This window comes from Megalobrama amblycephala, linkage group LG14, assembly GCF_018812025.1.
Source record: "Megalobrama amblycephala isolate DHTTF-2021 linkage group LG14, ASM1881202v1, whole genome shotgun sequence".
In the NCBI taxonomy this organism is placed as follows: domain Eukaryota; kingdom Metazoa; phylum Chordata; class Actinopteri; order Cypriniformes; family Xenocyprididae; genus Megalobrama; species Megalobrama amblycephala.
In genome coordinates, this window is record NC_063057.1 from 14,373,343 (window position 1) to 14,397,621 (window position 24,279).

At 37.9% G+C, this 24,279-nt stretch overlaps 2 protein-coding genes across 3 annotated transcripts; both read right to left on the bottom strand.

The window, feature by feature from the left end:
- Positions 1–445: 445 nt before the first annotated feature.
- Positions 446–9,601, bottom strand: kera (keratocan). The gene is made up of 4 exons (XM_048156911.1): positions 8,107–9,601; positions 7,439–7,585; positions 2,305–3,179; positions 446–1,911 (listed from the first exon to the last, which is right to left on the bottom strand). The coding sequence occupies exons 2-4, from the start codon at positions 7,453–7,455 to the stop codon at positions 1,748–1,750; spliced, it is 1,056 nt and encodes a 351-aa protein (XP_048012868.1). The 5' UTR covers positions 7,456–7,585; positions 8,107–9,601; the 3' UTR covers positions 446–1,747.
- Positions 9,602–13,695: 4,094 nt separating this feature from the next.
- On the bottom strand, positions 13,696–16,957 carry lum (lumican). 2 transcript variants are annotated; one of them, XM_048156288.1, is made up of 3 exons: positions 16,669–16,957; positions 14,861–15,766; positions 13,696–14,780 (listed from the first exon to the last, which is right to left on the bottom strand). In XM_048156288.1, the coding sequence occupies exons 2-3, from the start codon at positions 15,738–15,740 to the stop codon at positions 14,626–14,628; spliced, it is 1,035 nt and encodes a 344-aa protein (XP_048012245.1). In that variant the 5' UTR covers positions 15,741–15,766; positions 16,669–16,957; the 3' UTR covers positions 13,696–14,625. The 2 variants fall into 2 exon arrangements, with proteins under 2 accessions (XP_048012245.1, XP_048012244.1); XM_048156287.1 differs by lacking the exon at positions 16,669–16,957 and adding an exon at positions 16,524–16,662.
- Positions 16,958–24,279: the final 7,322 nt, after the last annotated feature.

Sequence of the window (24,279 nt, forward strand, 5' to 3'; positions counted from 1 at the left end):
GTTAGATATGTATAAATATTTAAAAGAAAGTGTTCCAGAGTCTTTTGTTGCACTTTATTTTGTTTTAAAGGGTTTTGTAACCACAAAGCACTGGGATCATAAATATGCGCTGGTATAGTAGCTCTCAAATTACCCATTTACTCATGAGAAGTTTTGCAATACATTTGAAAATCTTTTCAAACAAACCATCTAAAAAGACTGGAATTGCTTTTTGAAGGAACTGCATGTTTAGCAAAATCTAAAACGAAGTGTTTGTTAAAATCACAAGTCTAAATACAAGTTACATTGTTGTACTGTAGGTAAATACATTGCTTGTGGATTATATCTTCCTTAATAAAGAGGATGCCTGACTTGATATGGACCCTTCAGGTCCTTATTAAAGCAGTTTTCAATAACCAAAATGTTTTATGTATATATAAAATGAATCAGTGAAGAGACAATGCTGGACCATTGAAACCAGTTTAATCAGGACATCAAACAAAAGTTGTCTCATATTATCCCTTTTGACAATCTTAATGGTTCTCACAGTTAGTGATATTAATTCCTGTCATTTTTCTGCAAAGAATGTTGCAGTGATAAATGAAAACATGAAAAATAATGATCACATTTGTGCATTGTAAAAGAATATTCACATTATTTTATACCCTAGAGGAAAATAAGTCTTAAAATGATTCAGAAGGTTCTCTTGTAGTACCATTGTCAACTGCTAAATTTAAACTGTATTTATATATTAATTATCAGTATGTCACAGTACAATTAATGACAGTAGATAAATCTGAAGTGCTTAATCTATAAAATTTATATTTAACACTAAATATTGAATGAATATTGAAATATGGATTGTACAAAGATGTAAAGAAATATTAAAAAAGTAGAAGTAAACTTACTTAAAAAAAATAATACACGTCAGTACATGTCATTCGCTACAACAGAGGAAATAAACAATTGTGTCTCTCAAATTTCAAACTTCTGTTGGTGCTGTTACTGAGAGTTACCATGCATTGAATAAAGTCCATTAAACCATTGCTATATACTAAGTTCACTACCAGAAAATTTGGCTCCAAAATCAAACCACAACTCTTCTGTCCAAAAACACCCCAGAATTGTGTGGTGAGGTAAAACTGTCTTACTAAGATCTTAACTTCTGCACAGGATGGGGAAATGACATTACTTGCAAATGAAGACAATTGTATTTTGGAGCTTTCTATATGATACAGAACTTTTAACAGATAATGGTGTTTCTGCAGGACTGATAGTTTCCCATATGAAATTAAGGAAGGCACAGTGGTTTTACAATACAGCCATGAGAAACCATCTACAAATGCACATATGAACCAGTCCTATGGATCTCAACCCTGCTGAAAAGACCAGGACAGGAAGCCAAAATATGTCATATTTTGGATACTGGTATCCCCACTCAGCTTCTTCACTAGTTTAACTAGATGTGCTTTCTTGGCAAAGTTCCACCAGAAAGACGCTAGTTAAACAGCTTTATCAGCTTAGTTTCACTGGCCTACTAGATAGACCAACTCTAGTTCAGTACAAACCAGCATAAGTCAATCTGGACCAACATGGAAATTCATTCCAGTCTTGGCTGGTCTTTTCAGCAGTGTATGATTTTCAATTTTCTAACTTTACTAACCAAAAAGATAGCCCTTTATTTGACCCTTTTCAAGTGTTTTAGTTTACATACATTTTCAGTTCTGGTGGATGAAATGGACAGGAGTATCTAGATGGTGTGGCACCTTCATATGACAATAGCTCTAAGGAGACGGAAACACATCATCAGCTCTCGTGGAATAGGGGGTTTGATCTCATTACCATCAAGGCGAAGGTAACGGAGACGTGGACCGTTCTCATCAAGGTAATCGTCAAGTGCACCAGATGGACAGATGTCAGAGCTATTCACACCTATGAAAATGATAGAATATATCTTACTGATAAAGTCACAAACATGCTGGTACAAAACATCCAAACTCTAAGGCAGTTTCCTTGCTACTTAGTCAGTCAAAAACTTAAGTGGTGTTTTGTCTATGAAGGCATCAAAGTCTTTAGAGCTTTACAGATAACCAAGCAAGTATAGACTACAGTATTTCATGGTTGAAATGAAGTCATCAGTTTCAGATACAGTCATTGTACGAATTTTGTCCAGAACAAAGCAATAGTATGAACTGCGATACTTTTGAGACATGTCTGTATTAACTAATTATTATGTTTAATTCAATTTTAATTAAATGTTAATGTTTTAGCAAAGAATACAAAATGGAAAACCGTGCATGTTCAGAACTTTGGTTGTGGACTTACTCTTGATCTTATTGTGATCCAGATGCAGGTGCTCCAGGCCAGAAGAGATAACGGGCACCTCTGTGAGCTGGTTGTGAGAAAGCTGTAGATCAAGGATGCTGGAAAGGTTAAACACGTTTTTTGGGATACCTCCATTAGCCAGCTTATTGCGGTTGAGCCTGAGAGACACCACTTTCGGAAGACCCTTGAAGTACTCAGCCGGAATCTTTTCAATGTTGTTGCCATCCAAAAAGATCTGTGTGGTTGTGGGTGGTAGGCCGAGGGGCATGCTGTTTAGCTGATTCTTTGCTAAATTGATCTGGATCAAGCTGTTGAGCCCTTTCAGACTGACCTCAGTCACTGCATCATCCTGTAGCTTGTTACCTTGCAGATCCAGTAAGGTGAGATGGTCCATTCCAGAGAAGACACTGGCTGGGATCTTTGAGATTCTGTTTCGGGACAGCCGTAACTGCTCTAATTTGGCAGGCAGAGGAGATGGAATGGAAGTCAGCAAGTTGTCTTCCATGTAGAGGTGTACAAGGTTAGACATAGCCTTAAGAGCGTCAGCCTCCAAGCCTTCGTTTGTGATTTTGTTGCGGTTGAGGTTGATCCACCTAAGCTGTGTGGCATTGCGCAGAGCATCAGTTGAGAGGACATCAATGAGATTGTTCTGGAGGTACAAGTACCAGGTATAAGGAGGGATGGCAGGTATGCGTTTTAGACCCTTGTTGTCACAGTAAACAGCATTAGGGAAGCTTGGAGGGCAGTGGCATTCTTTAGGACATGCCTGGAGCTGAGAGATCATGTGCTCATAGGGAACTTCATCAGAGCGGACTTGGCTGGCCAAAATTAGGGCCACAAATGCAACCATGAGCCACTCCATGGTTAGGTTTAACCTAGAAAAACATGGAGAAAAAAAAGAAGCAGCAAAATGAGCTGTTATCAATATTAAAACTATGTAACTCTTAGAGATAAAATTAAATACTTAATTTTAGTACTAAACTGTCACTAAAGTTTACAGGACTTGGTGCAATTTTTTATGGGTTTCTCCCTTCAGTGAGTTGGCCCACTTGTCACAGGGCCTGGGACAATTTTCCTAGCTGACCCCTGCTATACATCCACCCTATATTACCCCAGGTTCTCTCTAAGTGGATAAACTCATTGACAAAAAGTTAGGAACATCCTCTAGTTAAGATTATCATTCCCCATGTCTTCATCGTCTAAGTAGTAATCCTCTTAAACTCCGAATATGCTGCCAGGTCAACCTTAATTGACTTTAGCCTGGCATAGTGCTACTCATCTCCATTCAGAAGACAGTTACATCTTGGACAAACATAAGGCTTCAGGTATGTGAATGTCTGACTCTTTCTAGATATAACAAGGTATAACAATCATCGCAATTTAACAACACCTAAACATTAGGCATCCGTGGACCAGGCAATTCAATTAGTTGTATTCCCATTTGATTCCAAACTGACCAAGCTCTTTTCATATCTTAAAACATTTATATCTGTCAAATGCATGGTTGAGTTTGGTCTAATGTGTATGTGCCCTGGTACACCCAATCAATTATTATGGTTTTCCCTCAGAAGTTTCTTTGCTGACATCCACATATTTCTCTTGGCTTAAATTTATCATGTAAGGATAAAAGAAACAGCAAACAGACAGAGAGAAAGCTCAAGAAATAATATGTTAACACATATTCATAGCTGAGCTTTCTCTCTCATCTGGTATTGGTTTAAATTTTTGGTCCTGAGCTCTAAGCGACTGTCTGGAGATCATTTTCTATGGGCAGCACTCTTACACTAAACCAGAGGGGATCAAAGGGAAGCCCTGGATACCTAGTGATCAGGTCAGTTGGAGCCAGCTTCACCTGTAAAGATCTCTAAGAAGTAACAAAAATACTTTTAAATCAAGACCTCCAAACTGGCATTGCAGAAAAACAGCTGATATCTTTAGTGCCCTAAACTAAGCAGCATACTTCTGTGTTAAACCAAGACAAAATACACAAAGCCATGAAGATTAAAGCAGATGTAAAAATGACTCATAGCTCACAGTATGCATTTCTGAAGGACAGAGGCTTTCTACTAGTGTAGAAGAAACTGACAATATCCTTCCCAAAATATTCCTAATGCACAAATGCTAGAGACCTACCTTTGTCTTCTTGGGGCTCTTTTACGGTATCTCTTGCTGAGGGTACAGATATCTCAACTCTGAGCTATTTTGCCATCTACTGCCCCTATTTGTAGTGTCAATGGTATCTCATGATCCCTTCACAGACAGACACACTGGACACAACTTTAGCCAATCATAGCCTCTCGAGATCAAGAGTCATAATCCTTTAGGGATGGACAGTGCTTAAACCGGTGTGTTGGTCAAAGGAAGACATGGGCCTTGGCCCAGTTATAATTAGGCTAATACAGGCCTATATATTACGTTGGATTCTTCCTCCTTTTCTTCATCGCCCCTCACAACACCACCTGTCTCCTGTCTTTTGAGTAAACAAATGTTTCGATCAGACTGCAGTATCTATCTATCTATCTATCTATCTATCTATCTATCTATCTATCTATCTATCTATCTATCTATCTATCTATCCTTTTTAGCATCCTCATTTCCTTCATAAGGACTCCCAGTTTGACCGGTAAATGACAGTTGACCCACTTTATTTGTGTAGATGCCTACAGTTGCACAATCAGTAATGAAAAAAGTCTGTTAATTAATGCGCAGTCACCAAAATGCATGTGCTGAATTTTTTGTCTTCACGGGAGCACTAGTCTGGATTTAGAGGCTGATTTGAAGTTGGCACAGGATGCCACATATGGTGTCGTTGTTTGACTGCCAAGTGCTGATTAGATTACTTGTTCTCAATTCCACTGACGACAACAACACCTTACTGTGTCATTGTAATCCTCTGTAATGGGCTCCTCCAGTTTAAATCTACGACCATTAGTAATCCAGTCTATTATCCAGCATCCCGTGTCAAGGATGGTGCCGCTCTACATTAGAACCAGTGGTCTAAAGGGCAAAGAGTACAAACACCAACCTAATCCAATTACAGAATTGAAAACCTATTATTCACAGGAACGAAAAAGAGCTCTAAACACAGAAGATACCAATGTCAAGGTCTACAACACTAAATCGGCAGCTAAGAGTGTTAGACTGCAAAATACAGGACATGACAAAAGGTCATTCTCGGGGCAGCAATTAGTATTTATTCTGTATTGAAGTCATCATTGGAATAAACAGATATCCAAGATTCAATCAGACAAATTGTGCAATATCAATATACATCTAATATATAATATCAATAGGGAAATATTAAAGACTTGTTACTCTATGAGTCTTTCAAACCAAGATCACTCTACAAGAATAAACCTTGACCCCCTTCCATGTTTGCGAGTAGTCTGAGACAAAAGTCCCAGATCATTGCAGGTGCCAAGTCTTCTAGTGTCTGCACCTATGAGACTAGACACAGCTTACAAACTTCAGACTGGATTTTCTAGTCACCCAGTCTTCAGGTAGGTGCACTGTCTTGACTCGTGCAAGAGAAGCAATGAGCAACAGCCAATGAAATCATGTTAGTTTCCACCATTTTTTGAGACTTTTTTAAAACTGAGATGTGAAAGACGACCCGTTAAATGTGCAAACTTTGGGCCAGATTTACTAACAGCTTGCACCAGCGCAAACCCCCTTTTTGTCATTAAAAAACTACTGTGAGGATTTACTAAAGTCATGCAGTGAAAAATTAGCGCTGAAAAGGCGTGGACAGGGTTATTTTTGCAGCTGCCCTTATTGCGTATGCATTTGTAGGAGTTTCCCTTTCAGACGCAAGATTTATGGGAGGAGAGTATTTAAATGAATCATGCAAGATGTTTTACTAAGGTTTGCGCTAGTCAATTTACTGGTATTTGCGGCATTATTTAACGCCCAAAAAAGGCATGTCTTAAACCAGCCACTAATCTGCACTGCTCTTGGTAGATTGCATCATTATGGAAATGATCCAGCAGCGCCTGTGTTTTAATGTGCGCGTCATCAGTAGATCAAGTACAGCACTTTCCACTCCCATTGGCGCTTTTTTGGAATTGCGGAATTGGAATTGCGTAAATCTGGCACTTTCTGTCCCGTAATGTCTTGTTCTGTCTTGAGTAGCAGGGATTAAGTAATCACATCCATTGCTTATGATAAAACAGTCTGCTTTGTGCTATGTGCTTATGCTATCTGTATATAGTGCTAATGCTAATTGTTAAATATTTGAGAGTATCTTCATGACACCTCACTCGACACTAAAACTATTTAAAATCTGAGGCTGTTAAACAACATTTGAACGCCTTTGTGTTTAATTATTATCTTTAGTAAAATAATTTACTAGCATATTTGACTGTAACAAGGATAAAATCCATCATAGTTGGTAAAAAGAAATGATGTCTGAGAAATGACAATATGGTCAAGACAACTGCGGGAAATGTATGCATCGCCTAAAAAGAAACACATGCTCTCAAATAGATTTAATTTCCTGTTTGGGGCATTGTGTCTCAGGCAATTATGTTACAACAAAATGCTGCACTGGTACTTTCATTGATACAAATTAAATTTAGAAAGAGCATCCCTTAACTCAAGCTTTACAAAAAGATAAACCATTTAAAGTTGAAATAATTAATTGTAACACACCCCTCTCTGTTGTTTACACAAGCAAAATCTGAGACTTTCCTTAAAAAACATACTTTGCTGTGCTGGTATCTGGTACAGTGATGACAGACAGTTATACAATAGTATTTTGATGCCATATTTCAAAAATACCAAGTTGCTATCATGGTTACTTTTTGTCACTTTTTTTTTATTAGTATTACACAAGTCATTTCAATGTAAGTTCACTTAATACCACCACATAAGAAATTCAAAAACATTTCAAGTTCATGAGCCTGTAGATGCTGGTTAATAAAATTAAAATAAATAAATAAAATATGAAAATAAAATGTGAAATCATTATTTTAAATGAAGATAAGCAGAGGTGCAGAGAAACAGAGCAATGAGGAAAATATAATGAAATGGAGTTTAAAATAACTCAATACACAACAGAAAAAACATCAACCCCCTACACCCACTTCCTTATTGCATCACCATCACATAAAAAATAAAAAAAAGAAAACATTACCTGCTCATCTCAGTCATAGAGCTGATTTTGGTTTGCGCAGGTGGAAGCAAAGTGTGTGTTTCTGGTTTTGGGGATGAAGTCAATCTCTTGGTCCGCCTGCTTTCCTCTCAAGTTTGAGTCCACTCTGCAGTTTCTCCCACTTTCTTTCTGGCCCGGACATGCATCAGAAAACACAGCCTTATTAGATTACTATTGTTAGCAATGTAACTTCCCCAAGGCCAAACCTTTGACATCAGCTGGTGAGGTTGAATAAGGGGGTGTGTGAATGTTTGAAAGATACGTGTGTCTTTCTGCAAGCGTGCATTGGGTACTTATTGCTAGCACAGCACTTTTTTCTCTTCTAACTCGTTTCTCTTTGTGCAGTAAGGTTCTGTAGAGCCTCGGGAGGTGTTGGGCCCTGGCAAATATGACACCATCCAAACACTTGCAGGTGGCTTCAAGACATTTAACCCTTTCATTTCAATAGACATATCTCATCTCCATCCTTCACAGCTTTGATGGACCATTTACCCCATTAAACTATATGCTGCCCTGGGGCAATGCACATCATCGGGCTGTCATTTTGTACTGATGGAGACTCGTCCCAACCTGTGAAAGGTGGAATTAAGCTGGAATTCAAAAACTGGTGAAATTACAATGATGTTAGAGGGTTAATCCAGCACTCTTACCATTTCCCAGTAGGTATCTCTCTCCTTGAGTTGTGCATAGCTTCACAATGAATGAAAGGGCAGTGTGTAACCAGGCGACATCTGTTTCAACATCTGGATCCTGTTGTAGACATTTCAAGATGGAGAAGAGGAAAGTGGGATATAGGAGGACTTTGATTTGGGTAGGATACTGATTAAAGTCCCATTGCACAATTGAAAATGGAGTCCTATTGAAAGGATGCTATTGTCTGGAATAAAAGAGGATTCATGATTTCTGTTCTGAAGTATTTGGGACCATAAAATCTCACACATTCTAACACAAAGCACACATGCACTTTCAGATCTCCAGATGTTAGGCCATGCCCAAAAAGCTCCATAAAAGCAATGTTTGTCTTTACACCAGCAATGTTTAATTCATGAATAAATTCTTTAATAAAGTCAGATCTTTTCAATTAATTGGTTCAACTGTTTTACAAAATCAATCTGAACAATTCAATCATAAACCAACCTGAACTGTTCAGGGCTGCATTTCCCAAAAGTATTGTAAGCCTAAGTAGATGACACCAATGGTCTTTACAATCTCCTTAGGTTTACAATGCTTTTAAGAAATGTAGCCCAGAGCAGTTCTTTCATTAAAACAACTTGATTTGGGTTTGGTTAATCAAAACATTTCTTTTAAACAAACTGTTTGAAAGAACCTATTCATGGAAATAAACCAGACTTACCATCACACTTTACAGATATTATGCAGCTTCTCAGTATTCTTATTTAAAGCTGCAGTCCTTAAGTTTTGCCTCTTTGTTGCAATCTCTGTTTGAAATCTGCAATTGCAGTTATTTTTTGCGGAATTATCATACGTGGGTTGTGGATCGGCATGGCATGAATTTTTGTTCTGACCAACTGAGAAAAAAAGCATAACAATAAATCACGCCGCCAATGGTGATTAAATCTAACGATCGCTTAGCTCGGATCACGTCAAACCATGCAAATTATTAATATTGTTATACTTATATGTTCTGAAAATGTTAATTGTAACAACATTAGCATTGCGTGACTGTGTATTTAGTGTGTATTAGCGTTACCTGTAGATTTAAATTTCTGTAGCCACGAAGTCTTTTGCTTTTGAATCTCCAGTTGTCTCTGATGATTGTCATTTGGACCTTTCTGGATTACAGTCCGCCATCAAAATGATACAGTCAATCCGCCATCAAAATGATAAGTTTAATTATTGCAGCTGTTGTGATTAAAGGCTATAAATGACCCGCCACCTGCAGCATCCCCCACATGCCATATACTAGCTGGGACTCCTCCTTTATGTAAACAGATGTGACGTAATGACGCAAAGACGAATGGCTGCATGCTCGAATTTCCCACGGAAACCTACCAGTAACACCCGAATTAGAAAGCATGGTGCCACTTTTTATATTAAGTGGCCTTAACTACTCTGTACTTACATCAAAAATAAGTACAATGTACTTATTGGGTTCATATTGAATTGCAAAACACTTTTGCTGCTGTTGAGGTGGGATACGGGTAAGGTTAGGGAAAGCTTTAGTGGTATGGGATACACTCAAAAAAATATTTCAGGCTAAACATAAGTTTTATGTAATTGAATTACATATAAAATTTCCATCCATTTGGATTACATAGTTTTTACATAAACAAAATAATAAACTTAATGTGATTCATATTTGTAAGTCATATGTAAATGAAATAGGTAAGATTTATCTAATAGTATGCCCAGTCTATATAACACTGCTTAGTGTTCACGTGTTTGCGCACTACTGAGTTAAAGTACCATTGAAGCATGTGTCAGAGTTAATGAGATAATTAAGTGATTAATTGAGTGATGATTGAGCATTATTGAAAACACCTGATGATAACAAGCAGAATCACCAAAGGAGAAAATCACAATTTTTAAGCCACCATCGTGGAGACGAGGGTTTGCTTTAGTTGGGCTCTTGACCTTTGACCATTTAATATTAGTTTTTGTTTGGACTGTTGTAACAGCTAATCAAGCAAAGAGAAAAGATGATCAGGTGGTGTTGGTTATGTTTTCACGTAATCATTATTTGTGTGAATAACTGAACTAATTTAGAGCTCAATCTCTGAGATAAATTAACATGATTGATTGCAGCAGCACTGTGATTCAATATATCCAAAGTTATTCTCAAAAGTTGTTCAGAATAAAAAAAAAAGAAAAGTCTGTCTTTTAGGCACACACAGACATCAAGAATCAGCCTGTGAATCTCAATGACGGTGACAAGCAACATATTCTGATCAACAGATCAACTCTGAACATTAGAAAACAAGCTACTAAAAAGTCACAGAAAAACAGAAAAAAAAATAGTGACAATAAAGGAAATTACTAAAACAATTCAGCTCATAATTTATTCATGCAGCAATGCATGATGGGAGCCATGGATGGATTTTGATTGGTGGCTCCCAGAATGCATTGCAACATGCTTTTTGATGGTCACCACTGTTGAGATTCACAGGCTGATTCTTGATGTCTGTGTCTCTAAACACGTAACTTTTTTTTTTTGATCAGAACTTTTGAGAGATTTTTCAGATTATGTTGTATAAAGCTGGTTTTCTACTGTAGGATACCAGTGCTGCTGCAATCAATAATGTAAATCTAATTCAGAGATTGATCTCTAAATGAGTTCAATGATTCAGATCAAATAATGATTATGTGATAACATAACCAACACCACCTGATCATCTTTTCTCTTTGCTTGACTAGCTGTTACAACAGCCCAAACAAAAACTAATATTAAAGAGTGAAGGGTCAAGAGCCCAACTAAAGCAAACCCTCATCTCCACGATGGTGGCTTAAAAATTGTGATTTTCTCCTTTGGTGATTCTGCTTGTTATCATCAGGTGTTTTCAATAATGCTCAATCATCACTCAATTAATCACTTAATTATCTCATTAACTCTGACACATGCTTCAATGGTACTTTAACTCAGTAGTGCGCAAACACGTGAACACTAAGCAGTGTTATATAGACTGGGCATACTATTAGATAAATCTTACCTATTTCATTTACATATGACTTACAAATATGAATCACATTAAGTTTATTATTTTGTTTATGTAAAAACTATGTAATCCAAATGGATGGAAATTTTATATGTAATTCAATTACATAAAACTTATGTTTAGCCTGAAATATTTTTTTGAGTGTATGTAATTACATGCAGGTGTTTTTAAAATATAAGTAAAATGTAAAATCATGTATGTACACAATAAGTGCATTGTGTCAAATGATTAATTTAAATGTAAGTACATAGTAAGGCCACTTAATATAAAGTATGACCGAAAACATTATTACAAGCTTACCGTTGTGAATAAGGCTAAGGTAAGGAGATAGTTTTGAACACTGGCTGGTTATGTACTTGCTCAAAATTTGATTTTGGATCATTTTTAAACAAAAACAAATTACACACTTTATGATTATTGAAGAAGAAAAAAGGCAGAGTCTTGGTTCTATCCATCGGTTATTGATTATATGTTGGCAAATCTGAATGCAAGCTTGCAGTTGAATGGAAGAAAAGCCTATTTTAAAGGTACATTTCTCTAAGCAGAGCCACACAAAACTCTCAAAGTTATCTCAAAGACAATGTTATCACAAAGCAAATAAACCGATTTCTTCCCTTTAGGGCATCTGTGTTTACTTTGCAAGTTTTTTTGTGTTTTCACAGCATGACATGCACTCTAAACAACAAGAAACTCTTGTGTCCTCTCTCTCTCTCAAGAGATCAGCTGTAGGAGGTTGAACTAAGAAACATCACAATGGTCTCTTCCCCCACAGTCTCTCCGGAGTTTAGTAGACTCTGAATTACAGGCTGTGGGTTTCTAGCAAGACCTCAAATGCACAGCTGACAAGCACACTCACACAAAACATATGACACTGTCACTTTTACTGTTAAAATTGGCTTGCTTTCTTCTATTAAACACAAAACAAGACATTTAAAATCAGCATTTGTCCATACCATGAATGAACTCTTTTTGTTTCTTCCACGGAAGAAAGTCAAATGGGTTTTCGAAAGACAGAAAACTGCATTTCATTATCAACATCTGGAACAACAAAAGCAATCTAAAGATTTTTGTGGTTGGTCCTGCAAAATCAGCTTGTGGTGAACTTAAATGCTCAGACTGCTATAAAGTGGCAAAGATATTTAAAACGAAAAGCCAGAACTACCTATCCATCATCTGTTTCTAACACATGGACAAAAGAACTCCCATAATGCCTCTCTGTATAACTATCAGATGGTCACCCCAGACCCTCCATTCCACTGGAATGCTGGGTTGTCTGCCTGCAATTCTGCTGTTTTAAATAAAACACTCATTTTTAGTGCCAGCTCAGACTTGTGCAGAAAGATCTGTAGTTATGTTAAATGCAACTTTTGAAGTTCCTGTCATGAAGGTGTGGTTCAGGATGGAGAGACAGATGGGAGCAGATGGTTGGAAGAGTTAAAGGGAAAGAATGGACCAAATGTTGGGCTATTTTATGATTCATCCCAGGTATGTCCTGAGCTGAGGAAGGGAATGAATGTTTACAGCTAACTCAAATACTGGCCCAGCTACACATGACCAAACATTGAACTGGTGTACAACTGTAAACTGAGCAGCTCTTTTCAAATACAAGTGTTACAAGTACCGGCATATTTGTTCCGCAGGGCTAAATTGTACTTGTTTAACACCCAAGTAAATTGTTTTTGTGGTTTTTGCTTGTAGGACTTCATCACAGGTCAAAGAATATACAGTTAAAGGATAATGTCAACATGGCATTAGCAGATGTAGTTGGCCATAGTATTTATGTTAAACACTGGCATAGTTCGTCAAGTTTGTCAACAAATTCAGTACGTACTCTGAAATGTTGGGAATTTGATCATAGTCTGGGATTTATGGACACAAATAGTACATGTATCTTAAAACTACTTCCATAATCCTTACTAAAGCCTTTAAATAGAATGATTTAATATGTTCGAAAGCAGTATTAACTTAAATGTTTGTGTACTGCCAGCGGATATGCCACAAAAATAACACCCTATTCCATACAAAAGCCTTTTCATCTTACAATCACTATATTTATATTCACAGCCTATACTTCAGCTAGAGACATCAAGAGAACGTGTTGCCTTGAGGAAGTAGTTCTGTCATAATGGCTTTGCTTAGAACAAGAACTTTGTCCATCCATGAGTTTGGCTGAGAGGCTAGAAAGGAGGAGGATGGAGGATAGTTTCACACCAGAAGTTTCTTTTAAAAGCAGGGCTGAGAAAAGGAAATCCACATGAGTCAAGCTAGAAGATCAATAACCAAGTCAAAAATAAACAATATATTGAGTAGCACGCCTGTGCGTAAAGGGAACTATTTTGTGCTTAGTATCTGTAGAGTCTAATTTAATTTAGACAAATCGAGATTACTTTATGAAGATCTACTGAAGATTTCATGTGATGATGCTTCAGAGAATTCCTCATGATAAAATGGAGTGGCTTTAAGTAAATTTATCATATTAATTAAATATTGTGTACAATATTAATATATTTATTTCTACATTTGCCCTCATTATCAGGATTGATGCCATCAGTATCCCCCCACACATGTAAGAAATCTGGTTTATTCAATTAAAGAAGAACAAACTCTTTTGGTATTTTAAAAAACAAAATAGAACAACAACAAATAAGGGAACTTTTACAATAGTTACTGTAATCTTGTGGTTCAATGATTTGACTAACATTGTGATGATGTGAAATGTTGTATTGAATACATAAAAACTGCAATGATGTTTACCATAGAAGTGAAAGCAATTACTGTTACAAAATTAAGTACTGCATGCAGATACAGTAGAACATGGTATAAATGTTTGCAGAGTTCAGAAATTCAAGCTGCTACTAGTTTGCTATTAATACAACATTTTGGCACTGCAATTCCTCAGTTAAATAAAAAAAAACTTTTTTGTTAACAGTTAGCTAAACCTCAGCAAATTCACTCAGTGTCCAGCAATTTAATTTCAGTTTAGTATAAATTTTACTTTCAGTTGAATTCTAGATTGCCTTCAACATTGCTGCCCATTTATATACAAGTAGATATTTTTCATAACTTTTACTCTAAACAATCTAATTTCCTTACCGGCAGGCTTATTAATAATATGATTACAATTTTGAGCGATTAAGGTATTTAACATGCGGAAATATTAAGATGCAGTTAGATGACATATAGTGCAACTTCTTATAGAGTGCACAATGGGATATTCACAAGTTGCACAAATATGTCTCTCTTTAGATGTGAATATTTTGTCAAATTCAACTACTACTCTTCATACAATATCATACAAGGCTGATGTTTTATGTGCAAGATTTTCAAGATTCCAGACTATTGCTGCCCATTTTAGAGAGTAAATATTGTCATCAATGTGCAAGTTATCACTTGTGGCTGCCAGGATCATGAATAAAGACGTGCAGATGTCAATCAGCGTGTCTAATAAGAGCAATAGCCTTAATTTGTTTGATGAACTACTGGCAGGATGTGACCCTAATCAAAGATGATCTCTGAGGCCTGGCGTAGGCAGTTAGCCGTGTCATCTGGCATACTGCTGTGCGTGAGGTTGTTTCCATCCAAGCGCAGGGTCCTCAGTCTAGAGTAGTTGACCGGGGAGCTGAACTTGCAGATATTCGTCAGGTCAAACTCTGAAGAAACAGAAGTCGAAATGGAGTAAAAACCATGCAAAATCTGTTGCTTGATTAGGTGGACACAGAGAAAGACTTACTGTTTATCTCGTTGACTTGCAGGTACAGGTGCTCGAGTGATTCGTTGATCTCTGGAATGGTCTTCAGCTTGTTGAAAGACAAGTCGAGCTCAAGGAGAGAGGACGCGTTGAACACACCTCCAGGGATTCCAGAGTCCACCAGCTTGTTGTGGGAGACACGCAGGTACTGCAGGGCTGGGAGCTTGGCCAGGTAGCCACCAGGGATGCTGTCGATTTCGTTATTGTCGGCATAGAGCATCAAAAGCGAAGCTGGAACTCCCGAGGGAAGTTTCTTGAGCTTGTTCTCGCTCACGTCCAGCAGAACGAGGGACTTCAGGCTTTTGAAGGCACCTGTGATGCTCTCAGTAGTCAGCTTGTTCTTGGACAGGTGAAGGGTGGTCAGGTTTTCCATCCCAGACAAGGTGCTAGCAGGGAACGAGCTTAGGTCGTTGCCAATCAGCTTCAACTCATCCATAGACTTCGAAAGAGGACCAGGGGGTTTGGTCAGCTGGTTATTGCTGAAGTAGAGCTTCTCCAATCTGCCCAGTTTATCAATGGTACCAGCCTGGATCTTGTCGCTGGTGATTTTGTTGTTGTCGAGGACAAGCCAGCGGAGGTCAGTGACGTTATCGAATACACCAGCCTTGATCTCCTCAATTAAGTTGTTCTGTAGGTAGAGGTATTTGATTCCGCTCGGCACAATGGGAATGAACTTCAAGTTGCGATCGTTGCAGTACATAGCTGTGGGGAAGCTGATGGGACATTCGCACTCCTGGGCGCAAGTGGGAGATGATACTCCCTCCAGTGGTGCGGAGGGCATGTAGTATTCATCATAGTAATCGTACTGACCCAAACTCTGACATACAAGTCCAGCCAATAGGAAGTAGCCCAGAGCAAACATGGCTGCACAACTCAGACAAATCAAACCTGGAGAAGAGAAGAGAAGAGAAGAGAAGAGAAGAGAAGAGAAGAGAAGAGAAGAGAAGAGAAGAGAAGAGAAGAGAAGAGAAGAGAAGAGAAGAGAAGAGAAGAGAAGAGAAGAGAAGAGAAGAGAAGAGAAGAGAAGAGAAGAGAAGAGGTTTCTTTGGTTATATAATAGTACATAAAAAAAAAAAAAATGTAAGAATAACAGAACTTTCTACTGTGAACCTCAGACATAAACAAAACCCAGAGACATTCTTCTAATGGAAATTGATGACTTCATCCTCAAGAGTGCAAAAAGGCCCAGACAGCCGTTCCTCCCAGCTCAAATTAGACCCACATTGCTTATGTGCAGATCCAAGTTCATCTCAAGTTACATTAACGTTACTTCATACCTATACCTCCTCTCTTTGCGTGCTATGCTGAATCATTATTGAATTGCAAATGAATAATGCAAAAGTATGTTTTTAATATTCATTAATAAATTAATATTTCATGACGGTTAATAGAAGAATAAATAGCAGCAGGTGTCACACAAGGACGTTTTCAACACAGTATTTGTGTTAAAACAATCCATAGCAGGAAAATGCCTAATTAAATCCAGTAGTGCATAATCTCTCACTGTTTAAGCACAACATAAAAATTCATGCATGCTTAATAATTCTCTTCACGCATTCGTAAATAATCAAACTGAACTATTTATAACAATACAATGATTTGACTGAAATGTACTTGATAGAACTGGAAGCATCTCAAACATTACCAAGCCGAATATCCGCAATATGATCATACTGTTTCTTCAGTCCACCCCAAAAATCTGCCAAGCAGATTTCTGATAATCTCATCCAGACAGAACAAAAGCAAGCATGAGCTTTCAACTCATAACCGCAGATGCTAAATATCCTTACCTTCCTGCTTCTCTCTCTGTGTACGACTTCAGGTAGAGTTGTGTGCGGCCCGAGGACTCTGGAGAGAAAGAGAAAGGGAGGGAGAGAGCAGACAGCAAGAGAGAGAGAGAGAGAAAAGAGAGAGAGACACTCAAGCCAGACCTTAGTTACCCAAGAGTGATAGAAAACAGAAGTCAGGCGGTTCTAGTGAGTAGATCTCAGCAGTTGTTCACCGTGGCACATATGGATTCTAACAAGGTTCAGGTGTAGCAAAGCAGTTTGGGACATGTAGTACTTCATGGGACAAAGAAAGGAGCAAAGACTCACTGGGGAGGGTTTGCAAAATATATATACCTGTATAACCGCCAGACACACGCACACACTTTTCCAACCCATCTTTTCCAAACAATCCCATAAAACAGTTCAACTATTGTGTGAGCCGCAAACAAGCCAACAAACACCTCGACCACCGGATCTTTCATAGCCAATGCTAAGCATTTCTCATAAAAAAAGAAAAATTCTTGATAAAACAAAGGTTAACAAAACTATTTGGAAAATCGCCTAGAAAAAAATAGGCTATGCTGCAATGACAGCTGCCTGCTATTAGACTACTAGGCTGTAAATAAGACTTGGAAAAATTGACCAAATAAGACGGTAGTGGGCCAAACCAGCCTTACATAACTGTGTTGTCTATCTTCAGCATCTGAACGGAGAGTGTGTCCAATTCTTAACAGCTGGTAGATTGTATATCATCAAACATTGTGCCATCTTTTAATCTTAAGCCTCATAAAAGCCAGACGGCTTCTGTCTGGCTGTAGTCATGGACCTCTGTGATGGGCAGCTCGCACACAGTGGTGGGCTGTAACTCATGAGGGATCCAGGAAAGACGAAGCTGATTGCAGGTCAGTTTGGCTTTAATAGCACACGTTGGCTCTTAGGAATGCAGTAAATCCAGAAAACCATATGAGAGGTTGGTTGTGTTTATCAGAGGAGCTGAGATTATGTATTGTCTTAGATTACTGCAAAGTTTATAAAGAATATCAAGATAAAATCAGCACACCAGATGTAAAATAAAATGTAGTAAAATGAAGGACTTGTAATTCTATATATTATAATTATTAAATATTAAATCAATAAATCATAAAGGACAAGAAGCTCTACATGGTCATCATTTTACTACCAAAAAAAAAAAAAAAAAGATCTCAGCTTCCCCATGTGTGTTGATTCAAAACAAAGTCATAACAAGGAATAAGTACACAAAAGTAAAATTTAAAATAATAATAAAATATTAAATAAATAAATCACAATAGCAATAAGTTATCTATAGTCATTGTTTTACTAAAAAAAAAAAACGTTTCACTGAGTGTGTTGATTCAAAAGAAAGTACAAATAAAATATAAAATAAAATAAAATAAATCATGTACGGTCCATGGTCATCATTTTATTTTATTTTTTAATTTTAAAAAATTAAAAACTTCAAAAAGCCATGAGTAACAATGAATTTGTACAACATATGATTGAAAGTAAAGTACAGTAAAGAAAAATAAAATAAATTAAACACTTAAATTCTGTAGGGTCCATGGTCATCATTATAAAAAAAGGGGGGGTTAACTCAGTGTGTTAATTCAAAACAAAAATAAAAATAAAAAATAAAAGCAAAATAAATAAAAATTATTAAATTATTATATACAATTATAAAAATGTATCATTTTACCAAAAAAAAAAAAAAAAAGATGTGGGAGAATAGAATCAAGAAATTGAAAGTAAAATTCAAACACTAGTTGCATGCTTTAGCACCTGCGCATGTTATAGCATGTGCTAGGCCACGGATCAGATGCCGATGAATAGTCTTTAAATTGCTCTAGCTTTATCTGACTGCAGCAGTGCCCATGCCTGTCAAAAGCACTATGACCTTATCACCCATTCCTCATCTGTCATGTCCCCTGGAGGTCATCGCTCCACTCACTCTCTCCATGCACTCATCTGTTAGGCCTCCAGGGCAAGAGTGTGGTGTTGAGCTCATGTTTGGACATTATGTATGAAGTTATGTAGCAGGGGCAGGTCAGGGCAAACCTATGCAGCTATACCTGATGCAGGTATAAGACTTGCAATTGCTCTCAAACCATGTAAAAATGCTACCATTTGCAGGTTGACTAAAAAAATCTGCTGCAGAAGCACAGTAACAATACTAGCATATTGCTTACCATATTCTGGAATATGATTTCAAACACACCCCTAGTCACATGTTATGTGTTATGTGCTAGGTAATTTATTACATGCGCCGTTAACTGGTGGTAATTATCTTTGTTTAAAACAAGTGTTATTTTAGGATCACTGAGATACTTTAATTTGTTTTATTCATATGCTGAATTTGTTTTTATTTTTATATTTTCATTTTAATGTTTTGGTAATTTTGTTGTTTGTTTTTGTCGTTTTTAATAGTTTTTTCTTTTTAAATATATCTATATAGTTTATATTATTTCTTATTTTAGTTTATTTTTTTTACATCAAGTTAAATTTATCATTTATTTTATTTAAGATAAATTATCATCTCAATATTTAGTTCTGTTGTTGTTGTTGTTGTTGTTTTTGTTTTAGTTAAATATAACCCTGAAATACAGAAAACGTATACAGAAAAGTATTTAATTTAAAAGTATTTAACAGAAAAAGTATTTGAGAAAAAAAGTAAGAACTATTTTAAACAACAATAGATGTTTAAAACTTGGTTTGGGGTTTTGTTTCATGTTTATAGTGTAATGTCCTTTATTTTGTCATTTCTATCTTGGTTCCAGTTTCCTGTTTGTTATATGATTCCCTGTTCCCTCATGTGATCTTGCCATGTGCTTCCCTTGTGAATGTGTCATGTTGTCATTAGGTTTGTTCGAGAAGCATCGGTGACATATGACATCAAAGTACCGCAAGAGCGATTCAAAAGCATAAGGAGTCGTATGCTCTCTAAACACTCTTGCAGTACTTTGATGTCAAACGGCGATTGGTCTGCGCAGCTCCGATGCATCTCGAACAAGCGTAATGGTTGATTTAGTCTTGTGGTTTCTCAGTTCTGCTCTGTAATTGGTTCCTTGTCTCATTGTTCACAGGTGTGTCTTTTTAGCTCATTAGTCTGTTGGTCTTTATAGTCCTCATGTTTCATTGTACTGTGGTCTAGCTTTGTTCAATGTAACCTGCTGTTGGTGAGTGTTTTGGTCAGTTCTAATGGGTTCTACACTATGCTCAGCTCAGTGGACTGATCGTTAAAATATACTAGAACAATAATCATGAACCCAGTGGTTTCTTTGCTTCACCTTCATCAAGGGGATTGATTTATTGAGGATTATGTAGAAGATTTTTTTTTAACTTTCTCACCTGGTGGAGTTCAATGACTCTACCAAGCCAGAGCCTGTTAACGTCATGCCTGCCAGGTCAGTACCTGTTCAAGTCATGTCTACCAAGCTAGAGCCTGTTCATGTCATATCTACCAAGCCAGAGCCCTCATCCATCATGTCAGCCACGCCAAAGTCTCATTACGTCATGGCCATCACCCCAGAGACTCTTCACGACATTGGCTGTCACTCCAGAGCCTCTTCATGACATGGCCACCACGGCAGAGTCACCAGCTGACATGGCTGCCACACCAGAGTCATCAGCCAAGATGGCCACCACGCCAGAGATTCCAGCTGTCATGGCCGCCATACCAGAGCCTCCAGCTGTAATGGCCACCATACCAGAACCTCCAGCTGTCATGGCCACCATACCAGAGCCTCCAGCCATCATGGACATTAGGCCAGAGTCTCCAGCAAATATGGGTATTACACCAGAGTCTTCAGCCATCATGGATGTCACGTCAGTGTTCCCAGCCATCATAAACATTGCACATGAAGTCATAAAGCAGTCCCTAGATGTTCGAGACTGGCTTCAAGTCTGGAGGACACATCACTTATGTCATTGTGAGCTGATGGTACCCCTGTGGTAGTCTCAAGCCAGGGCGTCTCTGAAGTGGTCCCACTGCCGATTGTACACCCTGTTATGATGATGGCCATTATGTGTGTTTGGGCCACATACTGCTCATCAGCCCTTGAATCTGTATGTCACGTGGCTTGGGGTTTTGTTTCAGTTTCCTGTTTGTCATGTGATTCCTCGTTCCCTCATGTGATCTTGCTATGTGCTTCCCTTGTGAATGTGTCATGTTGTCATTGGTTGATTTAGTCTGGTGGTTTCTCAGTTGTTCTGTAATTGGTTTCTTGCCTCAATGTTCACATTTGTGTCTTGTTAGCTCATTCCTCTGAAAAAAAAAAAAAAAGCTGCACCTGGGTTCATCAAACTTGCCTTCAGTGGACTCAATGTAACAAAAAAAAACTGTAAAAAAAAAAAAAAAAAAGTTTTGTAAAGTATGAATATTGTCATATAATTTATACGGACAAGGTCATTCCCTGAACCATCATATTTGTTTAATTTTTTTATTTTAAAATTATTTGTTTAATGTATGTGTACATTTTTATAACATTATATATTAAGACATTATTTGAACTATAAAATTTACAGTTACCAACCTATAACTGTCACTATATTTCTTTTTGGAGTAAAATTCAGAATGTATTTATTTGACCATAAAGCCAGCGTTTTCTTAAGCCTGACTATTGCCAGCCCAACTTGAGCAATGACGTTAAGTATTTTGAAGAATACTGTACAGTAAGTATTCTGTTGTCCAGCTGTGTTCTCTCTATCTTTCCTGTCTGGACACATGCAGACACACATGGAAAATTAGAACATCAGCATCCTGAAGATCACTGGAAAGATTCTCAATGTGAGTTCCATGAACAGCTCCAGCATTGACCCATTTTGAAGTGTTTACTGAGAGATTTGTCTCCTTGAGGATTTCTGTTGAGTATCATTTCCTCTTTTCATCTCACCTACATGAGTTTACAGTGACGTTAGTGGATATATTCCCTACGCACAGGAAAGTCTACAACCTCAACTGCGTCTGTGCCTTGGTGTCTGACAACGCCAGACACTTCCAGTTTCATAATTTCCAGCCATTTTCCTGGCCTGGATGCTTTGGAGACAGACAAATCTGGCTGTAGACAAGGATTATATTGTAATCCAACTGAGTAAATTAAACCACATTTTATGAACAAAACTAATGTTGATTCTTCTGATCTTGTCAACAGCTTTACAGGGTTTCCTCTTCTTGGCATAAGTTATTATTTCTACCTGATCTGACATTTAAAAATGACTTTTACTGGCAAAACCTAACACAGTCATGTTGCTTTAGTCATACAAAAAACTGTAAAAAAAAAAAAATAAAAAAATAAAAAAAAGTTTTGTAAAGTGAAAAGTATGAATATTGTCATATAATTTATAGGGACAAGGTCATTCCCTGAACCATCATATTTGTTTTTTTTTATTTTAAAAGTTACTTTTTTAAATGTATGTGTACCCTTATATAACATTTTATATTAAGACATTATTTGAACTATAGGCAACATTTTTTCCAGATGCTTATCAAGCTGAGTCATGATACTCATTTAATTATATCTAAGTACCACTTCATATGGTTCCCATTACAATGCATGTCATTATCAGCAATGCACTGATTTAGCCACACACAATTCACATTGGTTTCAAAAAATGCAGAGAGAGCTGACTAAACAAAATAAACTAAAACACTGTAAAACTTTGCAGGGTGGCTTATGTTTATGTTCACAGTGAAACACAGAGTAGCAAAACAATTAATATGATCACAAACCTTGGTCAACCAGTAAAAAACTGTGATAGTCAGCCAGCTTCTTCATTTTTAATGAATAGTTTTATTAATAGTTATTGGTGTTAAGCCCTTAACCACTCACTCTATCTTTGAGATTAAGTCACAATCAGCACTTGACCCTAGATATATTGAATATTCTCTATACATATTTGATGATTTTTCTGGATAAAGTTATTATGAATCTAGCAATGATTCAGTGAGGTTTTTAGAGTAATTTCATGACTCTTCTCTTTGTGTTGGAAAAGAAAAATGACTTTAGCATTGGTAAGCAGTATTGGGGAAGGTAATGCAGTACAATATTGCGTTACTCCCTAAAAAGTAACTAATTGCTGTTACACACAGAAGGGGATGGAGACACAGGTAAAACGTATATGATGTTTATTGAACAAACAGAGAGTTATAGCAGAGTGCAGGTTAAGTGAATGCAGATAAAGTTCTTAGCAGATGGCAATCAAGGCAGTGATACTTGTCTTGATCTTCTCTCCAGGATTCGTAGATGCGGACAGGCGTGGAACAGATGACACATCGAGACCACTCACTGAAGACACTGAGAACACGAGGGATCTTGGAAGACAATGGAGACAGGTAAGTAGTCCTTACGGTAAGCATAACAGGAAGTATGTCTTAACGAGACCGGACAGTGACTGAGTGCTCTGAAGTGTCTTTTATGCTGCGGTGGTGATGAGTGCTGATGAGTGTCAGGTGTTGCTGGTTAATACTCAGGAGAGGGAGTGCGATATGATTGGTTGAGTGAAGAGCCTGACAGTCCAGTGGTGGACTGACGGAGGGAGTTCTGGGCGTACTCGGCCCAACCAGAAACTGGTTCCAGGAGTCCTGGTGGCCATGACAGAAGGTACGTAGGAAACGGCCGATCTCCTGAATCTTCCTCTCCGTCTGCCCGTTCGTCTGGGGATGGTAGCCAGAGGAGAGGCTTACGGTCACACCTAGGAGCTTGTAGAAGGATTTCCATACTCTGGAGGTGAACTCTGTACCACGGTCAGATACAATATCTTCGGGCAGTCCATAATATCTGAACACATGGTTAAACATGAGCTCCGCTGAATCCATAGATGTTGGTAATCCAGGCAAGGGAATTATTAAACAGGACTTGGAGAATCGATCCACAACCACCAAAACGCAGGTGCAACCGTTGGAGACTGGAAGATCCGTTATAAAGTCAACTCCTAGGTATGACCATGGGTGGTTTGGAATGGGCAGAAGTTGGAGTTTCACAGAGGGAAGATGTTGCGGGCTCTTGGAGACGGCACATTCCCGGTACCCCTGTACGTACCTTCTGACGTCGGATGCCATGTTGGGCCACCAGAAGCGCTGTTTAAGCAGCAAAAGGGTTTCATTGACCCCTGAGTGGTCAGTGCCCAGTGAAGTGTGCATGGAGTGAATTAGGGTAGTGCGCTGTGTCCGATGGATGTACTTTAATCCCTGGGGGCAACCCGGCGGGGAGGCTCGGGGAGCGTGTCAGCAGACCAAGTTATGGGGGTTACAAAGAGTTTCTCTGGAATGATCGGTTCAGGATCTTCGAAGTTTTCTTCAGGACTGTAGATACGTGACAGAGCATCTGCTTTTACATTCTTTGAACCAGGGAGGTAAGAGATGGTAAACTTGAACCTTGTGAAGAGTAGAGCCCATCTAGCTTGGTGGGGATTTAGTCTTTTGGCGTCACATAAATACTCAGGGCCCTATTTTAACGATCTAAACACAAAGTGTAAAGCGCACGGCGCAGGTGCACTCAGGGCGTGTCCAAATCCACTTTATGTTATTTATGTTATTTTAACGACAGAAAAACGGTCCGTCCGCCGGGGCACATTTTTGAAATGGGTTGACCCTATTCTCTTAATGAGTAATGGGCGTAA